This window comes from Anas platyrhynchos, chromosome 11 (genome assembly GCF_047663525.1).
Source record: "Anas platyrhynchos isolate ZD024472 breed Pekin duck chromosome 11, IASCAAS_PekinDuck_T2T, whole genome shotgun sequence".
Lineage (NCBI taxonomy): Eukaryota > Metazoa > Chordata > Aves > Anseriformes > Anatidae > Anas > Anas platyrhynchos.
Genome location: NC_092597.1, coordinates 14,409,651 through 14,428,727, shown reverse-complemented (window position 1 = coordinate 14,428,727; position 19,077 = coordinate 14,409,651). Strand labels below are relative to the sequence as shown.

Here is a 19,077-nt window from a genome sequence, read left to right as displayed (position 1 = left end):
CCCGCAAACTGCCGTCCCCAAATCCCGACGGGGACGCAGCTCAGCGGCGGTGCTCAGAAGTAAAACAGAAATCTCGTAGTGGGGGAATGCAGGAGGGAAAAGACTTCAGGAGGAGAAAAGCTCTGCCAGGAGCGGAGCGAATACCGAGGCAGCATTTACACCCTAGCAGCAGCAAGCTAAATCCTGGCAGATGGAGATGATGGAGTTGTTATTAAAATGCAGAACAGGCTGAGGTTCTCAATAAATCTGTCCGTCCGGCGTTGGGAAGGAAGCGGGATGCAGGGCTCGGCGGCACGTGAGACTGAGAGTACCTCCACGGGCTGCCAGGAGCTGGGGAGAGCGTTCAGCAACATCTGTCAGCGACGGCTCTCGTTAAATCCTCAGGCCTGGAAAACACACGCTCCGCATCCCCTGAGAGGTGACCAAGGAGGGATCTAGCTCTCTATGATGTCTTTTTTTTTTTTTTTTTTAAATTACTGACATACTGGAGGAATGGCAGAGGTCCTTCCCCCCCATTCCATGCTGTTGCATCCCTCCCGTCGCTCCCTGCTTGGTGAGGCAGCTGCATTGTGGCCGTGCTAGGGGTGGAAGAAGGTCTGCAGTCTGAGCACACCGATGGCTCCAGCACCTCCTCACCATTTGCCGTGGCTGTTTTACTTCCAAATATCTTTTGGCAGGTGGGCACCAGGCACAAGGCAGGCCCGTTCTCATGTCTCGGCCCTGCGGGGCATCCTGCTCTCACCTGAGGCTTCAGCAGAGCCTAGAGGGGCATCAAGGAGGAATACCTCAGGACACAGCTGAGCCTTCAGATTTGAGCATGATGTTATGTTCCCTTTCCTAAGGGAAGAGCCCAGACCGCCCAAACAGCAACACAGGGCAGCAGGGTGAAGGGTGAGAGCCCCCCTGGGAGACATCTTTGTGCTTGGAGAGATTTAAAGGGCAGCCAGGGGCTGACCAAGTGCACTTTTTACACCCCGCAAGGCTCAGCACAGGCGTGTGCTGCTCATATCTTTTCTGCAGTCGCGACGAGACACTAGCGACATCTCTCCATTCACAGCAGCGCATTTCAGGTTTGAAGAAGCAGCGACAGATTTCTGCATTCGCACTGCCAAAGCTGAGCTCCATCTGTGTCTCTCGCTGCAGCTGGTGTTGCTCCAATCCCCAACTGTTAATATCCGTCGTCTCTGATGCATGTTGGAACCCGGGCTTGATGCCTGCACCGTAGAGGCTGGCTTTGGTGCCACATCCGTGGCCCCGATGCCATTCTGCCTGCGAGTCCCCACGGCCGGGCGCATTGGCGTGACAGATGGCTGTCACGTAGCATTGCTCGTGTGGGGACTGGCAGATGGGAGAGGACCAGGGAGCACGCTTGTGTGCCAGACTCAACATTTCATCTGCTTTCCCGTGCAGTCGTGGCAAGTGGCCCCCAGCGGGATGCTTGTGCTGCCCTCGGCCCCCTTAGCCCCAGGGAAGGATGGCAGTGGGGCCACTGTTTGTAGCTGGGAGGAGAAAATGCCCTGGCTGTGCAGAAGTGATTTTTGGCCCACTTACCGGCTGCATGAATGGGTGAGACAGAAGGCTGCCTGCAGTGGCCTGTATGGACCTCAGGGAAGGTGTCTACCTGCAGGAGCTCTGCTGCCAGCCTCCATCGTGCACCATCCACCTCCATCTCAGGAGGGTCCAGGAGCTCTTCTCTGTTGTCATTGGGTTGGAGATCACAGCATGGCCCTCTCTCCTGGGTAAACACTTCCCAGGCAGGTTGGAGCAGGAGCCAGGAAGAAAAAGCCAGGCAAAGTCTTCCAGGCTCCTTCCAGCCCTGTGGAGAGCTGCATGTGTCCTCAGCCCTCATCCGTCCTCCTGGGTTTGGTGCCCCACTCATGACTGTGGATTTTGGTGACTCAGGTGACATCTCTGCTCCTGCATGCTCTGGAGGAGGTGCCAGAAGAAGATTCACCCACAGGTGAAGTGGGGGCTGAATTGGGCATTTGACACTTGCTACCATGTCACCTGAGTCAGGTACTGGGTCAGCTGCTACCCCTGACACCAGTATCTCCCCTGGCGTGCAGGGAAGCCTGCAGCCCCTTGAATCTTCAGGTGCTTCTTCAGCAGCTTTGAATAAAAACCACCCAGCCTTCTCCGGGAGCTTAGAAATGCCTGTAGCATCTCCAGCCCCTTCTCTCCGTGGGAGCACCCTACACAAACCAAGATGGACCAAGAGGATGCTACAGCTGCTGGCCATGCACAGCTTCCCCTGAGGTCTGGGCACAGCAGGGGACATGAGGACTGGGAGGTGGAGACTGTGATGCTAAAAATGCTTCCAAGGAGGCAGCCAGGGAGCCACGGACTGATAAATGACACATCTGTTCTCTGCAAATGAACAAAAACTGGCATAAGGAGTAGGAAACTGGCATCGTTAGGGGACAGATGGATAAATATGACATCCTGGGAAAGAGTCAGCACAGCTCTTTTAAAGGGAGTTTTTTCTTCCAAAGCTGGTGGCTTTCATGGAAAAAGCTGTGGGCACCTGAGGGAGGTCCAACTGAGAGGTCACCTGCATTTCTACAAGCTGATTGTTTGATGAGAGATCAGTGGAGAAGTGACAAAATCTGCTAATAATAGTGAATTATTCTGGATACTGTGGATGAGTGCTAAGAATTGCAGGAGGACTTTTAAAAGCCTGAGCAACCTGGCAATTAAACGAGATGAAAGCCAGTGCCAGAGACGTGGCACATATGGAGAAACCAAGCCTGGTTTCTGGCCTAGATGTCTAAAGGGATGGGTTCTGAGACCAGAAGCACTGACATCTGTGAAAACATACCCTCAGCAGTCAGCAGAGGCCAGAACTGCAAAACTTCTCAATCAAAACTGATAGGAAAGGTTAGGAAAAGGTAGAGACAACATCAGAGGTGCCACCATCCTCTGGGGTAGTCCCAGCTACCCATGCTCAAGGGCTACGTGTGGTCCTGCTCCCCCCATCCCAAGGACGCAGCAGAACAGGAAAATGTGCAGAGAAGGGTGACAGGATGAGCTAAGGTTTCTGCATGCGGGGTGTGTGATGGACTCGGACTTTGGCATGGAAATGAGATGAGCAGGGGCACAGGGCAGAGAGCTGCACGGCTTGGCTGAGTGGGGAGAGAGAGGTAGTTGAGAGAGAAGCACAAGGAGGAGACTGTGCACAGTGACCCTCCCTCCATGGGCTGCTGCAGATGCTGCGTGGTTTAGGAACAAGACCAGACACATCCACGGAAAGAAATCCTTCAAATCCACAGAAAGAAAGTCTTTGTATTTAGAGGAGAGATTTTAGAATAGATTTTGTTTATATAAGACTATTTAAAAGGTCCACTGACTCATTGCGTGAGGTCAAAACTGTTGTTTGCAGTACTGGAAATGTAAGACGTCTTCTTCCTTTCTCCCTCCCCTTTACCCATTCTAAATTTGCCCCCACCTCCCCCAAACTGGCATGATATATTTATAACTGACATGTATTTCTGTCTCTGAAACTTGAAAAGAGTCCAGCCTTAAGAACTGGTTGGAAACAGAAGTGCTGAGGTACTCCTCAGGCCAACTCCTGTTCTTACCCCTGCCATCGGAGTGGTTCCAAAGAGTTTATCAATACGGTGGTAGGCACTTTATATATAAAAATATATACATACATATATATATTGCTTTAAATTATTAAATTTAAGTTATTAAAGGGTATCCAGGGAGAGCAGGAAGCAGGCTGGCACAGAAGGGATGCTCTGCAGAAGGTGCTCTGCAGCCTCTGCTCACCCCAGCGTGCTGCACTGGGGTGGTGAGAGCCCAAACTGAGCGATTTGCTTGGGGAAGGCAGTGGAGAACAGGGGCCCATGCCAAGTCCTTTATACGATGTGACATTTTTCTCCTCCCAAGCATCATTAGCTAGGACATCTCTGCATCTACAAGTGATGCAGACCTGGGTAAGTAAGTGTGTTTGGGCCGCTTGGTTGCTGTGCCCAGACAGGCTGGGTATGCCCAAAGCATGCTCGTTTACCAAGCGGGGCAAATTCTGGCAGATGTTTTTTGCATCTCCCCAACCTTTCTGTCAAATAAATTGTTATGCAGTTGATAATATAATTGAAACCATGCTAATTGACCAAAAGAAGAGTCGACAACTTGTTGACAGACGTCTGCCTGTGAAATACATTGGTCTGGCCCCAGCGGCACCATGCGCCTTCTCTGCCTCTGCTCTCAGCACCGACAGCCCCCCGCACATCCGTGGCTGTGAGCATCACAACTGCTCCTTGCTGTGATCCGTTATTTCATTAACACTTGACAAGGTGTGGAGAGCCGTGGGAGCTTCATTTCCACAAATCCAGGCGCTGCACCCTGGAAACTGGCCAACAAGAGAGCTGGGTGACAGAGACGAGAGAAAAATGACTTCAGGACTTATGCACGGTGTGAGAAACGCCTCTCTCACCACAAATGCCAGGTACGGGATCAAGGGAAATTTCCAAACATCCCCTGTGCAAACTCTTTGGGCTTATTTTTTTTTTTAATTTTTATTTTTATTTTTATTTTTTTTCCTTTAAAGTGACTGTGCATGGGCTCAAGCCCCTGAGAGCTGCAGCCACATTCGGTGCTCCTGGGGATGGCAAGCCAAGCCACAGGACCTCTCTGCAGCTGCCTTTGGTATTTCCCCAGCAAAACCAGGCTCGTGGCAGGGAAACCTCATGCCAGATGCCGGCTTGGTGGCAACAACCATATAATATTATGCAGATCTCATGGCCTCATCCAGCTACCCGCTTTCAGGCTCCCCAGCCAGGCTGACGCTTTTAGGGCTCCAAGTCACAGCACAAATTCACCCCCTTCGGCACCAGGTCCTGAGGGCCAGTGGGGAGGGCAGGGAGGAACATCTGCATCTGTGGGGCTTGGCCTTGCAAGGGCACAGCAGCTTCCAAATGGGGTGAGCTACCAAAATTCCTCTCCTGAGCAAACAAAGGAAGCTGGGACCAGCTGGGAGAGTGCAGATCTGAACCCGATAGCAAGCAGTAAAGTGGAATTGATTGGAGCCGCCTGCACTCATCGATCCGAGGCAGGGCAAACTAAGGAGCCAAGCATCTGCAGGTCAATCAAAGTGACGTGCCGCTTGGAGGCCAGTGCTTGGGGGCTGACAGGGGACCTGTGCCCCCCAGGAAAGTGTTAATGGTGGGTTTGATTAATCCAGCTGCAATGGCCACGCTCACAGGGCTGAGTCCTTCCCCAGACAGGTGCTCTCACTGGCTTTACATCGCCTAGGGCCTGTGAACCACCTTGGTATCCCCCCTGTATCTCTTAAAAGGGCTTTCACCAGCCATCAGGAGGATGGGAACGGTGCACAGGAACAAACCAGGGGCCATTCCCCCATACAGGTGGATTTGCCACCAGCCAAGCCCCACATCTCCAAAAGGGGTAGGAGGTAGAAAATGAAGGTGAATTTGGAGGGGAGTGCAAGTGGTGACGAGAGGAGGACTGGGCAAGCTGCCTGGCAGTGCTGCCTGCCTGTTTTCTGCCCGCTCAGCATCACAAAGAAGGGTTGAGAGGTGGCTGTGTGCAGGCTGTAAATCCCCGCTGCAGGAGGAGGCTCCGCTTGTGGTGCAGACAAAGGCAGAGCGAGAGCTCAGGCTGGCAGCTGGAGCCAGGCAGGGCACATCCGGACACGGGGCAGCATTTCTGTGGGGCTGTGGGGCAGCTCGCCTTCCTCTGTGATGCTGTCACCACATCCCAGCTCCTGCCGGAGGCTGGACCCACTGCAAAAGGGCTCAAGGAGCTTTGTGCTCTCTGCAGGTCAGAAGCAACAGCTTTGGGGAATTCCTACTCCATGCATTTTGGGGGCCATTTGCCTTGATCTCTGGAGATCAGAGTCAAGGAAGGAGATCCCAGAACAGAGCAAAGTGCAAAATCAGTCTGATGTAGCCTGTTTGCCTGCCCTATGTAGCACTGTTAAACTGGAAAAAGCTCTTTTTAGTCAGGGCCAGGAGAAGACCCAGAAGAATATCTCATGCACTGTTGTGGGCTCATAAAGCCTCTCAAGAGAATGACAGCTGAAAATTCCTATCAAGAAAAGCTTGAGTCCTTCTCCTTCAGTTCTCGGCATGCAACTTATGAGCTAGAAGAAGATGGGGAGTTGGATGGTGGGGACAGAACCACATCAGGGTGCTTGTACCGCTCACACAGCTCACAGAGGTGCTTTCCTTTACCTCCCAAATCCCACCTTAACCTTTGCCTCCAAAATCATCCCAGACTTTTCTCCTTGCTGCTGCACCCTGCATTGGTCTGGCAATGCCTGTTAGGAATATGAATACGGGATATAGGACTAGATGATATCTGACAGTGGAGATGCTCTGATTTCCTCAGGAAAGGGGGGGGGCTTTCAGCAGCTGAGCAAATTTTAAGCTGCATTTATGGCCTGTGAGTACGATGGTGATGGCCTGCAGCAGTGCACAGTTCTGTATCACCAGGGAAAGCTGGAGTTCCTCCTCACAGTGCTGGTCATCCCTCCTGCTTCCCTGGGCACCAGCACCATTCCTGGGGATGTTTTAGGGATCTGAGAAAGGATGAGGACTGAGAGAGGCAGCAGTGGGGAAGGCTCTGCCTCCCCGAGGTGAGGAAAGCAGGTGGGGGGCTGCTCCAGTGAGGGAGCAGCTGGAGAGGCCGCTCTAGGGGCACAGCAGCTGAGACAGCCGTACGGTGATGAATTGCTTTTGTCCCCGTGCCAGCTGGAAGATTTATGTTTGTGCCATGGAGTGGCAACGTCTGGGCCCGGCAGTGCTCTGCCTGGCTGCACCAGCATTTCGACATTGAAGGAACCTCTAAAATCCTATCCAACACAACCCACAGGCATCAGATGGCTTGGAGGAAAGCCACCGAGGGACACAGAGGATGGGCAGAGCTCAGGAACCTGCCTGGAGCAAGCATGCTGCCCAGGTGCTGAGCAGAGGCCAAAGGGACCAGGTCACCCAGCAGAGGGACAGTCCCCCCATACCACGCGCCCCTTTTCCCCTACATGCCTTGGCAGGACAGATCAGGGAGATCAGCAACATCCTGTGGACAAAAACACACAGTAAAAAACCTGTTGGGGTCCTGAAAACCCAGCATGATTTTATTAGGAGTGCTCACATCCAAATCCCACCGGGGAAGGCATCCCATGGGCAGGAAGCTGTGCTGGGACAGGGCCACCACTGCCAGTGATGGGTGGCAGCAGCTTCACACCTCCTTATCCACACCTGCCAGGCCCTGGCGCTTATCTCCACATCCACTCGCCACCTCCATGCTCACATCCATGTTTGGCCGATTCCTCCTTATCACCACAGTGTTTATCTTGGTGGTGTCTGCTCCAGCAGCTGAGGTCATTGTGATTCTGATGGCCGAGCATCGAGCCCTGCCACCTCCTGCCTGCCTGCAGAGCAACCAGTGCCACGCACGCCAGGTGAGCAGCGCCCAGCATGCAGCCGGGAGAGCACCCAGCTCAAGCTGAGAATCGGGATCAAGACCTTGGTGGGCACCACACTCAGGGAGGAGGAATCCCCTGCTCGCTGCGTGCACTGCTGTAGGTCCCCCATCCCCAGCAGGCATAGACGGCACATCCTGCCAGAGATGCTCTGCACCTCCACAGCATCCCACCTTCTCCTTTGGTTGCTTTGTCCCCACCACAGCCGCGCTGGTCCAACATGGAAATTACTGCACCCACTCCAGGCCCAGCATGAGGATGCAGATGGTGACAAGGGTGGCCGTAGATGAGCAGGAGCACCCCATAGCCCTGCAGGAGGGACAGACTGGAACTCTTTGGGTGCAGACAAGGGGAGCTGAAAGGCAGCACTGGGGCAGGAGGTGCCCAAAAGCCACCCAGACACGCGGGGCAGACAGAGATGCCACTGGAGAGCCCCTCATGCACCAGCCCCTGGGTTTGATGTGGAGATGCAGTGGTTCCTGCTGCTGCTGAGGGACCAGCACATGCACCAGGGCCCGGGGCATGTTAAAGCGGAGGCTGAGGGAAGAAGGAGATGGGCACGGACAAAGGGGGGGCACAAAAGGGCCGTTCTGCCTCCCTTCACACCTCCGAGCCCTTTTGGTATATGGGCAGAGTGACAGGAGCTGATGCAGAGCCCCTTTGCTGTGAGCCTTGATTTTACTAAATTCAACCAGAACTCGACGGAGAGGCTTTATTAAATTCAATCAGAACTGGACAGAGGGGTTTCATTCAATTCAACGAGAACTCGGTGGACGTTATGGATGGGAAAACAACGTGAGAGCCTCCTGGCACACCACCACCAGCGGCCCTCACAGCACTGAGGCAGAGCCGCGCGGGGTGCGCGCATGCGCACAAGGCCGAGCGGAGGGGGGGGGGGGCCCTCCCCTCCCGGTGTCGCCATAGCAACGCCCGGGGCCCGCCCCGCCGTGAGCTCAGCGCCCCCTGCGCTTAACAGCGCGCCCGGCGAGCTGGGCGCGCAGAGCCCCGGTAGCGCGCCGTGATCGTATAGTGGTTAGTACTCTGCGTTGTGGCCGCAGCAACCTCGGTTCGAATCCGAGTCACGGCATCGCCCCGGCGGTACCACGGCACACGGGCTCTCAGTTTTTATTTTTTTTTGCCCTTACTCCCCTCGTTCCCCAACATGCTCTAGCACGCCCTTCGTGTCGCCTCGTATACTTTTAGCCCTGTTTTTGCACAATTTTCGCTCGTTCTCCCCACCCCCTCGCTACCCCCACCGGCTCCTTCCACCGCCTCGCCGGGGGCTGCGGGGCCGGGATGAGGCCAGGGAAGGCTCCCGGGGGCCCTGACACAGCCGCCGGGCACTGTCGGGGTCCGGGGGGGTCCTGGCTCCAGCCCCCGAGGCCGCGCTGCCGCCGCGGGGCTGCGCTGAGAGAAAATGGTGGAAGCGAGCGGGACGGGCCCGCGAGGCGTCCGTGCCACGGGGGAGTGCGATGGGAAGTGCGGGGAAGGAGGGGAACAAAGGAAAAAAAAAATTAAAAAATTGGGAGCCCGTGTGCCGTGGTACCGCCGGGGCGATGCCGTGACTCGGATTCGAACCGAGGTTGCTGCGGCCACAACGCAGAGTACTAACCACTATACGATCACGGCGCGCTACCGGGGCTCTGCGCGCTCAGCTCGCCGGGCGCCCTCTTAAGCGTGGGGGGGGCGGGGCCGGGAGGGGCCCTCTCTGTTTAACACCCTTTTAGATTTATTTATTTTTTTTAAATTTTTTTTCCAGGCATTCCTTCTTCCAGCTTGCTTCCCGCAAAGCGCCCTGCTGGGATGGGAGCACCGCTGGGGTTTGGGTGCAGCTGTGGCTGCCCTGCCGTGCTCCTCCAGCACCCTCAGGGTGCAGCCATGTCCCTCCAGCACCCTCAGGGTGCAGCCATGTCCCTCCAGCACCCTCAGGGTGTAGCCGTGTTCCTCCAGCACCCTCAGGGTGCAGCCATGTCCCTCCAGCACCCTCAGGGTGTAGCCGTGTCCCTCCAGCACCCTCAGGGTGCAGCCGTGTTCCTCCAGCACCCTCGCTGCTCACAGTGCAGCTAGGGCTGGGTGCCAGGGCGTGAGCCCGGGAGGAGCCGAGCTATCGAGCTATCGCTCGCTATGGGTTGAACCAGCTCTTTGGACTGAGCTGTTAATCCGTAACTGCACGGCACCAGGCCGGAGCTGCGGGGCTGGCGGGTGAGCGCTGGGGCCCAGTGGGCACAGGGACTGGGGTGGGGGACAAGGACAAGGGCCCTGCGTGTGGCTGTGGGGCCCCACAGCTGGGCAGGGGCCATGGGGAGCACCGTGGTCCAGCATGGGGGGCACAAGGGGCATGGGAGGGGGGCGTCAGTTGTCTGCCTGCTCACCTGGCACCACCCCAGGGAGGAGGGTGGCCAAGGAGGCCTCAGCAAAATAAAAGGCAGCAGAGCCATGGGGGAAGGGGGAGGTGGGCACTGGCCCCCCCCTGCCTCGGGGTGCAAGTGCCTGTGGCTCTGGGGGGGGGCTGGGAGCACTGGGGAAGACCCAAGGGGGTCCCCAGACCCTGGGACTGGGAGGTGCTGGGGGGGTCCCTGGGCTGGAGGGGGCCTGCTGTCCTTGGTGGAGCCTGTTCCTTGGGCCGTGGGAACCGTGAGCCTGCCCTTTCCGCCCTGTCCTTGCTGTCCTGACACTCAGACCTCCAGAGCAAGGGCTCCTCGCCATTCCCTTTCTCCTCATGCAAGAGTGCTCCTGCAGCCACCCGCCACCTTCTCTGTGACTCCTCTGCACTTCCCCTGTCCTTCTCCAGGCAGAGGTAGCGGGAGGGTGCCCGAACAAGATGCTGCAAGGATCCCCGTGCTGGTGGGAACACTGGTTCTTCTAGCTTTGCTGGACCAGTTCTCCCAGTACAATCTTCCTTTAGGACTGGTCCCCATGCAAATCACAGTTTACTCCTACCCATCACTCCTGTGCTGTACTAGTTACCGACAGGAAAAGACCTTCCTTATCCTCAACTGAAGGACATGGGTGCTCCAAGAGCTCCTGATGGGACATGCGACCACTCTTATTTTTTGCAGCCCCCCACAACATTTTTGCATACATCTTCTGCACCTTGGAGGAGGGGTGCTAGCTCTCCCTGCAGCACTGCTGGGGTCAATTTCTCTCCTGTAATTCTTTGGAAGCATGGAAGAACAAGGACCGTCTCATAGTTACAGGAGAACAAGCAAGCCTGGGCACCAGCCCTGTGGCTTGAGGACCCCACGGGATGATCTGGTGCTTTGCTGGTGCAGGAGCTGCTCTGAATGCTAACTGCAAAGGGTGTTCTCCTCAGAGACCCCAAACTGTCAACAGGGGTCAGATATTTGTCCCTCCCAGAGCTGATCCCAGCTTTCTCTCCCCGGGCAGCTGGTCCCTCGCCGTGCTGTTTCTCTAATGCGGTGAAGCAATGGCGCACCCGGAGATGGAAGAAAACCAGATATCCCTGGACAGCCTTGAGAAGGGCATAGACAACCCAGCTTTTGAATCTCCGGTAAATCACCCCCTTCCCCTCCCACTGGGCCACAGGAGCTGCTTGGGGTGCTCCAGCTAACAATGTTTTCCAGGGTGAGGAGGGACTCCATGAGGAGAACCATGATGGTCCACGTGGTGGGAGCAAGGAGGAAAGGCAAGGAGAAGGGAAAGGGAGAGTCTCCTCATACTGCAGGTAGGATAACCCCTGTAAATTCATGCATGTGAAGTATTTCCAGTGGTCACAGTGAGTCCAAAATTGGGCTGATCTTCAGGATAAATCTGCACCTCTCGTGTCTCTGGTGTGTGACTCTCCCCAGGAAGGCTCTGCAGCCAGCATCCAAGGCAAAGCGCTTCTGCAAGGCTCATGCCAAGACACTGCGGATGGTCGCCTGGGGGATCTTTGGAGTAGGTGAGGACTTCCCAGCACTGAGACCCCAACTCCACATCCCCTGGGCTGGCTGTGCCCCCAGCCTCCGAGCAACAGGCACCACTGCCCACATGGAGGTTGTGTCTATCCTCACCAGCCCCATTGTCCAAGTCCTCCTCACCCCGCTGCTCCTGTCCATGAGAGCTCCCCGCATCTCACTGTCCTCCCCTTTCTCCACCTACACAAAGAGTTTGCTCTGCCTCTGCTCACTCTGTGTGCACCCACACAGCTGAGATGCTGTCACCAAGGAGCCTGGCTGCTCAGGTGGTGCTACCTAACCCCCCCCCCCCATGCATAAACAAGAGTCTCAGGGGTGGTCAGGGAAGGATGTTTTGAGGAAACAGACCTGTTTGCCACAATTAGCATTGTGAATCCCTATGGTTCTGATGTTTCTGACCCCATTCATGCCTTCTCCAGCCTACCTGTGCTACCTCATTGCGGCCTGTTGGCTCAACTTCCAGCGAGCCCTTGCCTTGCTCATCATAACTGCTGTGGTTGTCTTCTTCATGCTATGGAGCCTCTTCAAGAAGTACTGTGGGGCAAAGGTATTGCAGCTCCTCAGCCCTGTTCAGAAATGCTTCCAAAAATCCTGGCGATGGCTGAAATGGTGAGTGAGGAGGAGACAGGGCCGCATCCCCCCAGAGCCTGGGTCCCCTATCCTGTGGTTGTCTGGCCAGAGCGGGGCTGGCGTGACTGATAGCTGGTAGCACTGGGGATGTGCCCTAGTGTTGTGCAGGCACCTCATGGGTGGTGAGGCATGGCCCTGCCACGTAGAAGCCATGGCAGAAATGGCTTGCCACCACCTCTCTACCTCAGTAGCCTGATGGCTAGCTGTACCCCTCATCTGCATCTGAGACCCGGGTTTCCTCAGATGCACAGCCCGTAGGGTGACATCTCCCGCACAATTAGCTCCTGCCTTCATGGGGGCTTCCTCTCTGTGACAGTCTGGGATTTACTTTGCAGGCTGCTGATCGTGGTCCTCCTGGGCGGCCTGGTCACGTGGCTGGCTTTGGACACTGCCAGAAACCCAGAGCAGCTCATCTCATTAGCTGGCTTCTGCTTTATTTTGCTGTTTCTGTTCGTCTTCTCCAAGCATCACAGCGCAGTATGTGTTTCAGGTGTGGCGTGGCCTCACCAGAGGTGGCCACCCAGCACTGAGAGCTGAGGAGGATGTGGGGAACAAATGCTTCTTTCCCATTATCATCCCCTGATGGCCCATGGCTGGAGCAGGGGAGAAGTCCCCAGGCTCCCTGGAGGACACAAAAGCCCAGCAGGGCCCCTGGGCAGAGCTGGCCACAGCCTGGGGAGCAGAGCCCAGGGTGGATGGCTGCAGCCCCAAAGCCACCAGACTGCTCTCCTGCCTGACCCAGGGCTCCCCCGTGGTCCCCTTACCCTGTTTTCCACCGTGTCTTTCACACTGGGGCAGACCCAGAGACCCAGCACCAGAGCCATGCCTGAGCTTCAGGTGCCTGTGGGTGGAGGGGCAGAAGTGATTGAAGTCCCAGGGGTTTCCAGCCCAGCCCTTTTCAATGTTTTGGGCAATCCCTCCATCCCCTTCCTCCAAAGTGTTAGTGAACAAGCAATTTTGCTCTAGGGGGTCTGTACTACCACAAGAAGGTCTCCACCGCCCTTCTCCTCACCAGCCATTTCCTGACTCCCACCAACTTGTCTTCTCCCTCTATCACCAGCCTATGTTCGTAGGTTTCTGAGAGAATTCTTGACAAATAGCATTCCCCTGACCACCACCCAAGAGCCACTGAAAGGGCAGGAAGCCAGAGAGGTAAGTCTGTAGGCTTTGGTAACGCTTTGGTCCTCATTCTACTCTTGGTCCCCAGGTGTCCTGGAGAGCTGTTTTCTGGGGTATTACCTTGGAATTCTTAATTGGCCTCTTCATCCTCCGAACAACCCCTGGCATCCAAGCTTTCCGGTGGCTGGGTGACCAGATCCAGGTACTGTTTCTGCTCACCCCGTCCCATGCTTAAGCCCTCCAGGTAGCTCCCATTGCGACCAGTAAGTAGAGCCAAGCGTGGCATGGGCTGGAGGAGTGGCAGGGAATGCACGCCAGCATTCTTGTTGAGACTGGAGAAAAGCCAGCTCTTTCCTGGTTTTGTGGCACAGCCCAGGCCCTTTGGCACAGTGTCCCTTGCAGGCTGGAGTAGTGCCCCATGCCTCAGGGACACCCCACCACTATCCCCAGCCTAGGTATCACGGGGTCTTTATCTGCTGGGGCAATGAATCTGGCTGTGGGATTGGGGGGCAGTCACCTGCTAGGCAGAGCTCATGGAGATCTCCCTCTTAACATAAGATGTCCTCAATTGCAGATCTTCCTGGGCTACACCAAAGCTGGCTCCGTCTTTGTCTTTGGGAACACGCTCGTTGAAGAAGTCTTTGCCTTTCAGGTCAGCTTGGGGAATGGGATGTGGGGAGGGAGAGGCAGAGCCTGGTTTTCTTCTGGCCTTGTCCAGAGCTCAACCAGCTCAAGGATGGGTCTCCCTTAGCTTTGTGCCCACCCATGGACCTCCTCAGAGCCATGGGGAATTTATACTGGTTCCTGTCCCTCCTGCTGGGCTCGCCCAGTGTTGTGGCACCCCAATAATGTGGGCTGGATATGCAACACCATGCCCAGCCCATGTGGCAGGGGAGCCTGGTCCCCAAGTGTACTTAGATGTTCTGCTCAACTCCCCTTTAATCCTGCACCCTGGTGTCTTGTCTGCAGTCTCTGCCCATCATTGTTTTCTTCAGCTGTGTGATGTCCATCCTCTATTACCTCGGTGCCATGCAGTGGCTCATCCTGAAGGTAGGGCCTTGTGTCTAGCTCTGTGATGGTGGTGGACAGGAGAAGGACCAGGTGGTTTCTGCAGCCCCAATGAAAAGTTGATGGATGTCCCTGGAAAATTGGGATGGTACTAATTTGGTTTGACTTGTTCTGCTAAAATGATAGACACGTCTATCATGACCCCTCTTTCATGCACATCTTCCTGAGAAAGCCCAGCCCTGGGGTTGTTGGTGCTACCTGGTCTTTGGGCACTTCTGGAGACCACCACCATGCCGCTTGGCAAGGGCAGGCTGGAGGACCAGATGGTGCTCTGCTTCACAGGGTGGGTGGTGGGGTGTCAGGAGCCTTTGGGGACACCGTGGCCTTGTCTGTCCCCAGATCTCCTGGCTGCTTCAGTTCTCAATGGGCACCACCCCTACTGAGACCCTGAGTGTGGCAGGGAACATTTTTGTGGGACAGGTAAGGCTCTGGGGAGGAGATCCAGCCCCTCAGTCCTTGCAGCTGAGGCTGCCCCAGAGGAAGGGTCTTCTCCTCCCTTCCCAGGAGACCTACAGCCCTGCATGGTGACAACAGAGGCTTTTCTTTCACACAGACTGAAGCCCCACTGCTCATCCGCCCGTACCTTGCGGACATGACCTATTCAGAAATCCATGCTGTGATGACTGGGGGCTTTTCCACCATTGCAGGCAGCGTGATGGGAGCCTATATATCTTTTGGGGTGAGTGCATGGCCAGATATAAGCCACGTTTTCCCTGCTCAGGGGTTCTGACATGCCAGAACTGCCCTCAGCTTGTGGGGGAAAAGGACCCACTGTGGTCTTCTTCCATAACGGGCCAGGGTTCTCCATGCACAGTCTCACCTCACCTCTGCTGGCTTGTCAAAACCCCAGAGCTCTGCCAGGGACCCTTCCGCAGCAATCAGGGTAGATCTTATTGAATCAGGGAATGATTTAGCCTGGAAGACCCCTTTGGAGGTCTCTGGTCCACCCTCTTGCCCAGACTGGGTAATGGCAAAGCCTGAGCGGGATGCTTGTCCAGGTTAGCAGTGAACATCTCCATGGTGGAGATCCTCCCCACCTCTCTGTTCTGCCCCACAGATTCACTGGGAACAAATTTTTCCTCATGTCCAGCAGGAATTCCCCCACTGCAACCTGTACTGTGCTTCTCAGCCTTTCACCAGGGACCTCTGGGAAGTGTCTTCCCTTCAGCCCCCTTTTAAGTACCTGGGGACTGCAGCTCCCACCTGCTCAGCCCTCCTTTCTCCCAGCTGAACAAGCCCAACTCCTCCAGCATCTCCTCGGCTGTCCCGTGCCGCAGCCAGGAGTGTTCTCCCCAGTTCATCATTGTCTCAGAGATGGACGTGGTGTCCAGATGTGGCCTCATCAGTGCTCCGTACTGGGGAATAAACCTTCCCCTTGACCTTCTGGCTGAGCTACTGCTATTTAAACATTAATTAGGCTACTTAAGGAGGGAGCCACGGGTGAAAGGACAGAGAGATGAGAAATTGCCGCACAGAGGGCAGGGGAGGGGTGAGATGAGGCTGTTAGGGTAATACTCTGCTCCTGCTGGGAGCTCGGTTGTTCGGTGGGGGTGGAAGTTCACAATGTTGCACAACTTATTGCTCTGATAATGATAATGACAGAAAGGGACAGGGAGGGGACAAAAATCATCGAGGTTAAGTCAGACAGCAAGAGATTAACATCTGAGGTTATGATTGCTGTGGCTCCAGCAATGTCTCCATCCAGACCTATGCCTCCTCAATTGCCAAGATGGGAAATGCAGAGACATTTTCCAACCCTGAGCAACCAGAGAGCCTGGCACTGCTCCAGGTGTTGCTGGCCATGTCCTTGGGCAGCCCTGTGCAGCCTTGCACGGAGCTGCAGTGCCTGAGCCCATGGTCTGCCTGTTGCAGATAGATGCAGCATCACTGATTGCAGCCTCCGTGATGGCTGCGCCCTGTGCCCTCGCTATGTCCAAACTGGTCTACCCCGAAGTGGAAGAGTCCAAGTTCAAGGGCAAGGAAAGCGTCCACATCGCCAGCGGGTGAGTGGGAGCAGTGGGATGGGGCAGTGGGGTCGCACACATCCCACCACAGCAGGGAAGCTGTGGGAGCAATTGGGGCATGGCAGGTGGCAGAAGGTTGGGAGACCCTGCACTGTGCAGACAGCGCAGTACATCCACAGAGCAGGACCAACCTCACAGTGGTGTTGCCAGGCCACGTGAGCCTGTCTGGGTCTTTTTTTCTCCCAGGGAAGAGCAGAACGTCCTGGAAGCTGCTAGCAGTGGGGCTGCCGCCTCGGTGGGTCTTGTGGCCAACATCGCAGCCAACCTCATCGCCTTCTTGGCTGTGCTGGAGTTCATCAACGCTGCCTTGCTGTGGTTCGGGGAGATGGTGAACATCAAAGACCTCTCCTTTCAGGTATCCCCGAATCCCCTGCCCATCCCCACCTTCGCCCGCTGCCTCAGTGGGCTGCCAAGACCCCCCCTTGCCTAACGTTCACCTTGCTGGTGCTTGGTGAATGCTGGCGGCGGGTGCCCAAGCTGGGGGCTACGAAGGGGCTCAGCTCTGTGGTGCTCCCTCCTGGCGCGCTCTTCCCAGATGATCTGCTCCTACGTCCTCATGCCCGTGGCCTTTCTCATGGGGGCAGACTGGGCAGACTCGCCAGTGGTGGCCGAGCTCCTGGGGATCAAGATCTTCCTGAATGAGTTCGTGGCATACCAGCAGCTGGCCACGTACAAGAAGAATCGGCTGGACGGCCTGGAGGAGTGGAACGGGGGCCAGAAGCAGTGGATATCTGTGAGGGCAACTGCCAACCCCACCGGGCATAGGGCACTGATAGAGCCAGCTCAAACGGGGCACGGGGCCTGGCAGGGCAGGGGGGTGATGGTTTGGGGGACGGGAGGACACCCACAGCCAACTAGACTTGAATGCCCACTCACTACTGGGTTTGGGGTCATCCTGAAGGACCCACTGAAGTCATGTCCCACTGGTTCTGCTCTCCAGCAGGGCAGATCATGATACTGTAGGGCCTCCCTCATGCTGCCAGCCCGACCTCTTCCACAGGCAGGCTGTCCCTCCCTCGCCTCCTTGCTGCCAAAAAAAAAAAAGCTGAAGGAGAAAGGATTGGGGTGGGGACTTATCTCCACCCTGGCTGGCTGGGCTGGGAGCTACACCACGGAGCTCAGCACAGGGCGCTGTGGGGCTGGGTCAAGGTGACTGTCCCCTGCCTTTGCGCCCTGCAGGAGCGTGCTGAGACTATCACCACCTTTGCACTCTGTGGATTTGCCAACATCAGCTCCATCGGGATCATGCTGGGAGGCCTGAGTGAGTGTGACCCACGTCCTGGGTGCTTGGGTGTGGGGCAATGGGACCTGTGGGCGGGAGGAATTTGCTGCCTTCAAGCCTCAGCGTTCAGCCTCTGATAGCATGCTGCTAAGAAATGGGACTTCCACCCCCAACACAGGCTGGGCAGACAGGCTGGGCCGTGGCCAGGACCACCAAACACGATGCTACACCAGCGTGGTTGGGCAGGGCACTGGATGGCAGAGCCAGATGGGGACCTGGGACATGTCTCTTCTTTCTGTGTCCCCGACCGGGGCCAGAAGCAGAGCAAGGATCTGACTTGCCCTCCTCTCTGCTTTGTCCCCGCAGCCTCCCTTGTTCCCCACCGCAAGAGTGACTTTGCCTCCATCGTGCTGCGAGCCCTGCTCACCGGCATCTGCGTCTCCATGCTCAACTCCTGCCTGGCAGGTAGGTCCCTGGGGAGAACGGGCAAAGGGCTGAACGCCCCTACAAATGCTGGTACAGGTGTGGGAAGGCTGGGGGCCACCCCCATGGCTCTGACAGGGCCTCCAAACCCTCTGCTCTCTCCCCCCTGTGGCAGTTTCTCAGGGTCCCCCAAATCCCATGGCACTGCTGGGGCTCCTCACCCTCACCTGGGCTGCAATTGGGATATTTCAAGGGTGGACTTTGAGGCGTTGTGAGGAGCTCCCACTGTCTGCAACCAGCTGGGAGGATGTGGTGCATGCACGGTCAGGGTGTGGGATTTGAGTGTGTGGTCCCCCAGAGACCAAACCACCAGGCCTTGTCCCCCAGGCCTCATGTACGTGCCAACGGAGGTGAGCGACTGCGTGACCTTCTTCGGCACTGCCAACTTCACCTCTACCAGCTACCCCATATACACATGCTGCAAGCAACTCTTCGCTAGGTGGGTGTGCGGCCGGGCCACGGGGAGGGTCTGGAGCTGTAGGGTCTTGCCTGGGGACCCATGTGCATGGGGGTGGCAGACAGGGCTGGGTTGGGACTGGCTCGTGGAGCTTGCACGCATGTCCCATCTCCTTCACCCTCCAGCAGCTGGGCACAGTCAACACCCAGCAAGCCAGCTCTCTGGCTCTCTCTGGGAGGATGAGGAGCCCGGTGTGAGCCTCTGAACCATCAGTTTGGGGATGGGGGTGGAAAGGTGACTCTAGGCCTGACCGTGCCTCTCTCTCCTTTCAGCACGGTGCTGGAGAACGGGACACTCTCCTTCACTGGCGTCTGGGACGGCCAGGCAGAGAGCGAGCTATGGCTGATGCAGTGCTGTGGGCACTACAACCACACATCCTGCACATGGTGAACCCTGGAACTCACAGGCTGCTGCCAGCTCCAAGGAACACCAGGGTCCGCACACGCCGGTCCCAGAGGCACGAAAAAAACCAGCATGGACGTGTGTGTCTGGTCCTGTCCACTCCAGTGATGAAAGACAGCATCATGCACCTTGCAATCTGCAGCCCTGGGTGTTGGCTCCTTGGACACAGGGGAACTGCTCTAAAATAAACCTCAGGCTGTACATATCCCATGACTGAAGCTCGCCATAGCTGTTTTTTGCTGCAAACCTTGCAAATTGAGCCTCCACCAGGTGCCAGCTTCAGAGCCCAGCCCCTCTCCTCTCCCCAC

General features: G+C 56.4%; 1 protein-coding gene and 2 non-coding genes across 3 annotated transcripts; 2 read left to right on the top strand and 1 right to left on the bottom strand.

Moving 5' to 3' along the window:
• Window positions 1-8,462: 8,462 nt before the first annotated feature.
• TRNAH-GUG (transfer RNA histidin (anticodon GUG)) lies at window positions 8,463-8,534 on the top strand. Its single transcript has one exon. It is a non-coding gene; the product is annotated as a tRNA-His (tRNA).
• A 470-nt stretch (window positions 8,535-9,004) lies between these two features.
• TRNAH-GUG (transfer RNA histidin (anticodon GUG)) lies at window positions 9,005-9,076 on the bottom strand. Its single transcript has one exon. It is a non-coding gene; the product is annotated as a tRNA-His (tRNA).
• A 126-nt stretch (window positions 9,077-9,202) lies between these two features.
• LOC101801200 (sodium/nucleoside cotransporter 1) lies at window positions 9,203-18,982 on the top strand. The gene is made up of 18 exons (XM_013097242.5): window positions 9,203-9,649; window positions 10,835-10,958; window positions 11,032-11,132; window positions 11,257-11,348; window positions 11,784-11,973; window positions 12,330-12,471; window positions 13,202-13,315; window positions 13,688-13,765; window positions 14,083-14,163; window positions 14,521-14,601; window positions 14,735-14,860; window positions 16,054-16,184; window positions 16,392-16,560; window positions 16,741-16,938; window positions 17,385-17,466; window positions 17,794-17,892; window positions 18,238-18,349; window positions 18,640-18,982. The coding sequence occupies exons 2-18, from the start codon at window positions 10,875-10,877 to the stop codon at window positions 18,755-18,757; spliced, it is 1,998 nt and encodes a 665-aa protein (XP_012952696.1). The 5' UTR covers window positions 9,203-9,649; window positions 10,835-10,874; the 3' UTR covers window positions 18,758-18,982.
• The last annotated feature ends 95 nt before the right edge of the window (window positions 18,983-19,077 follow it).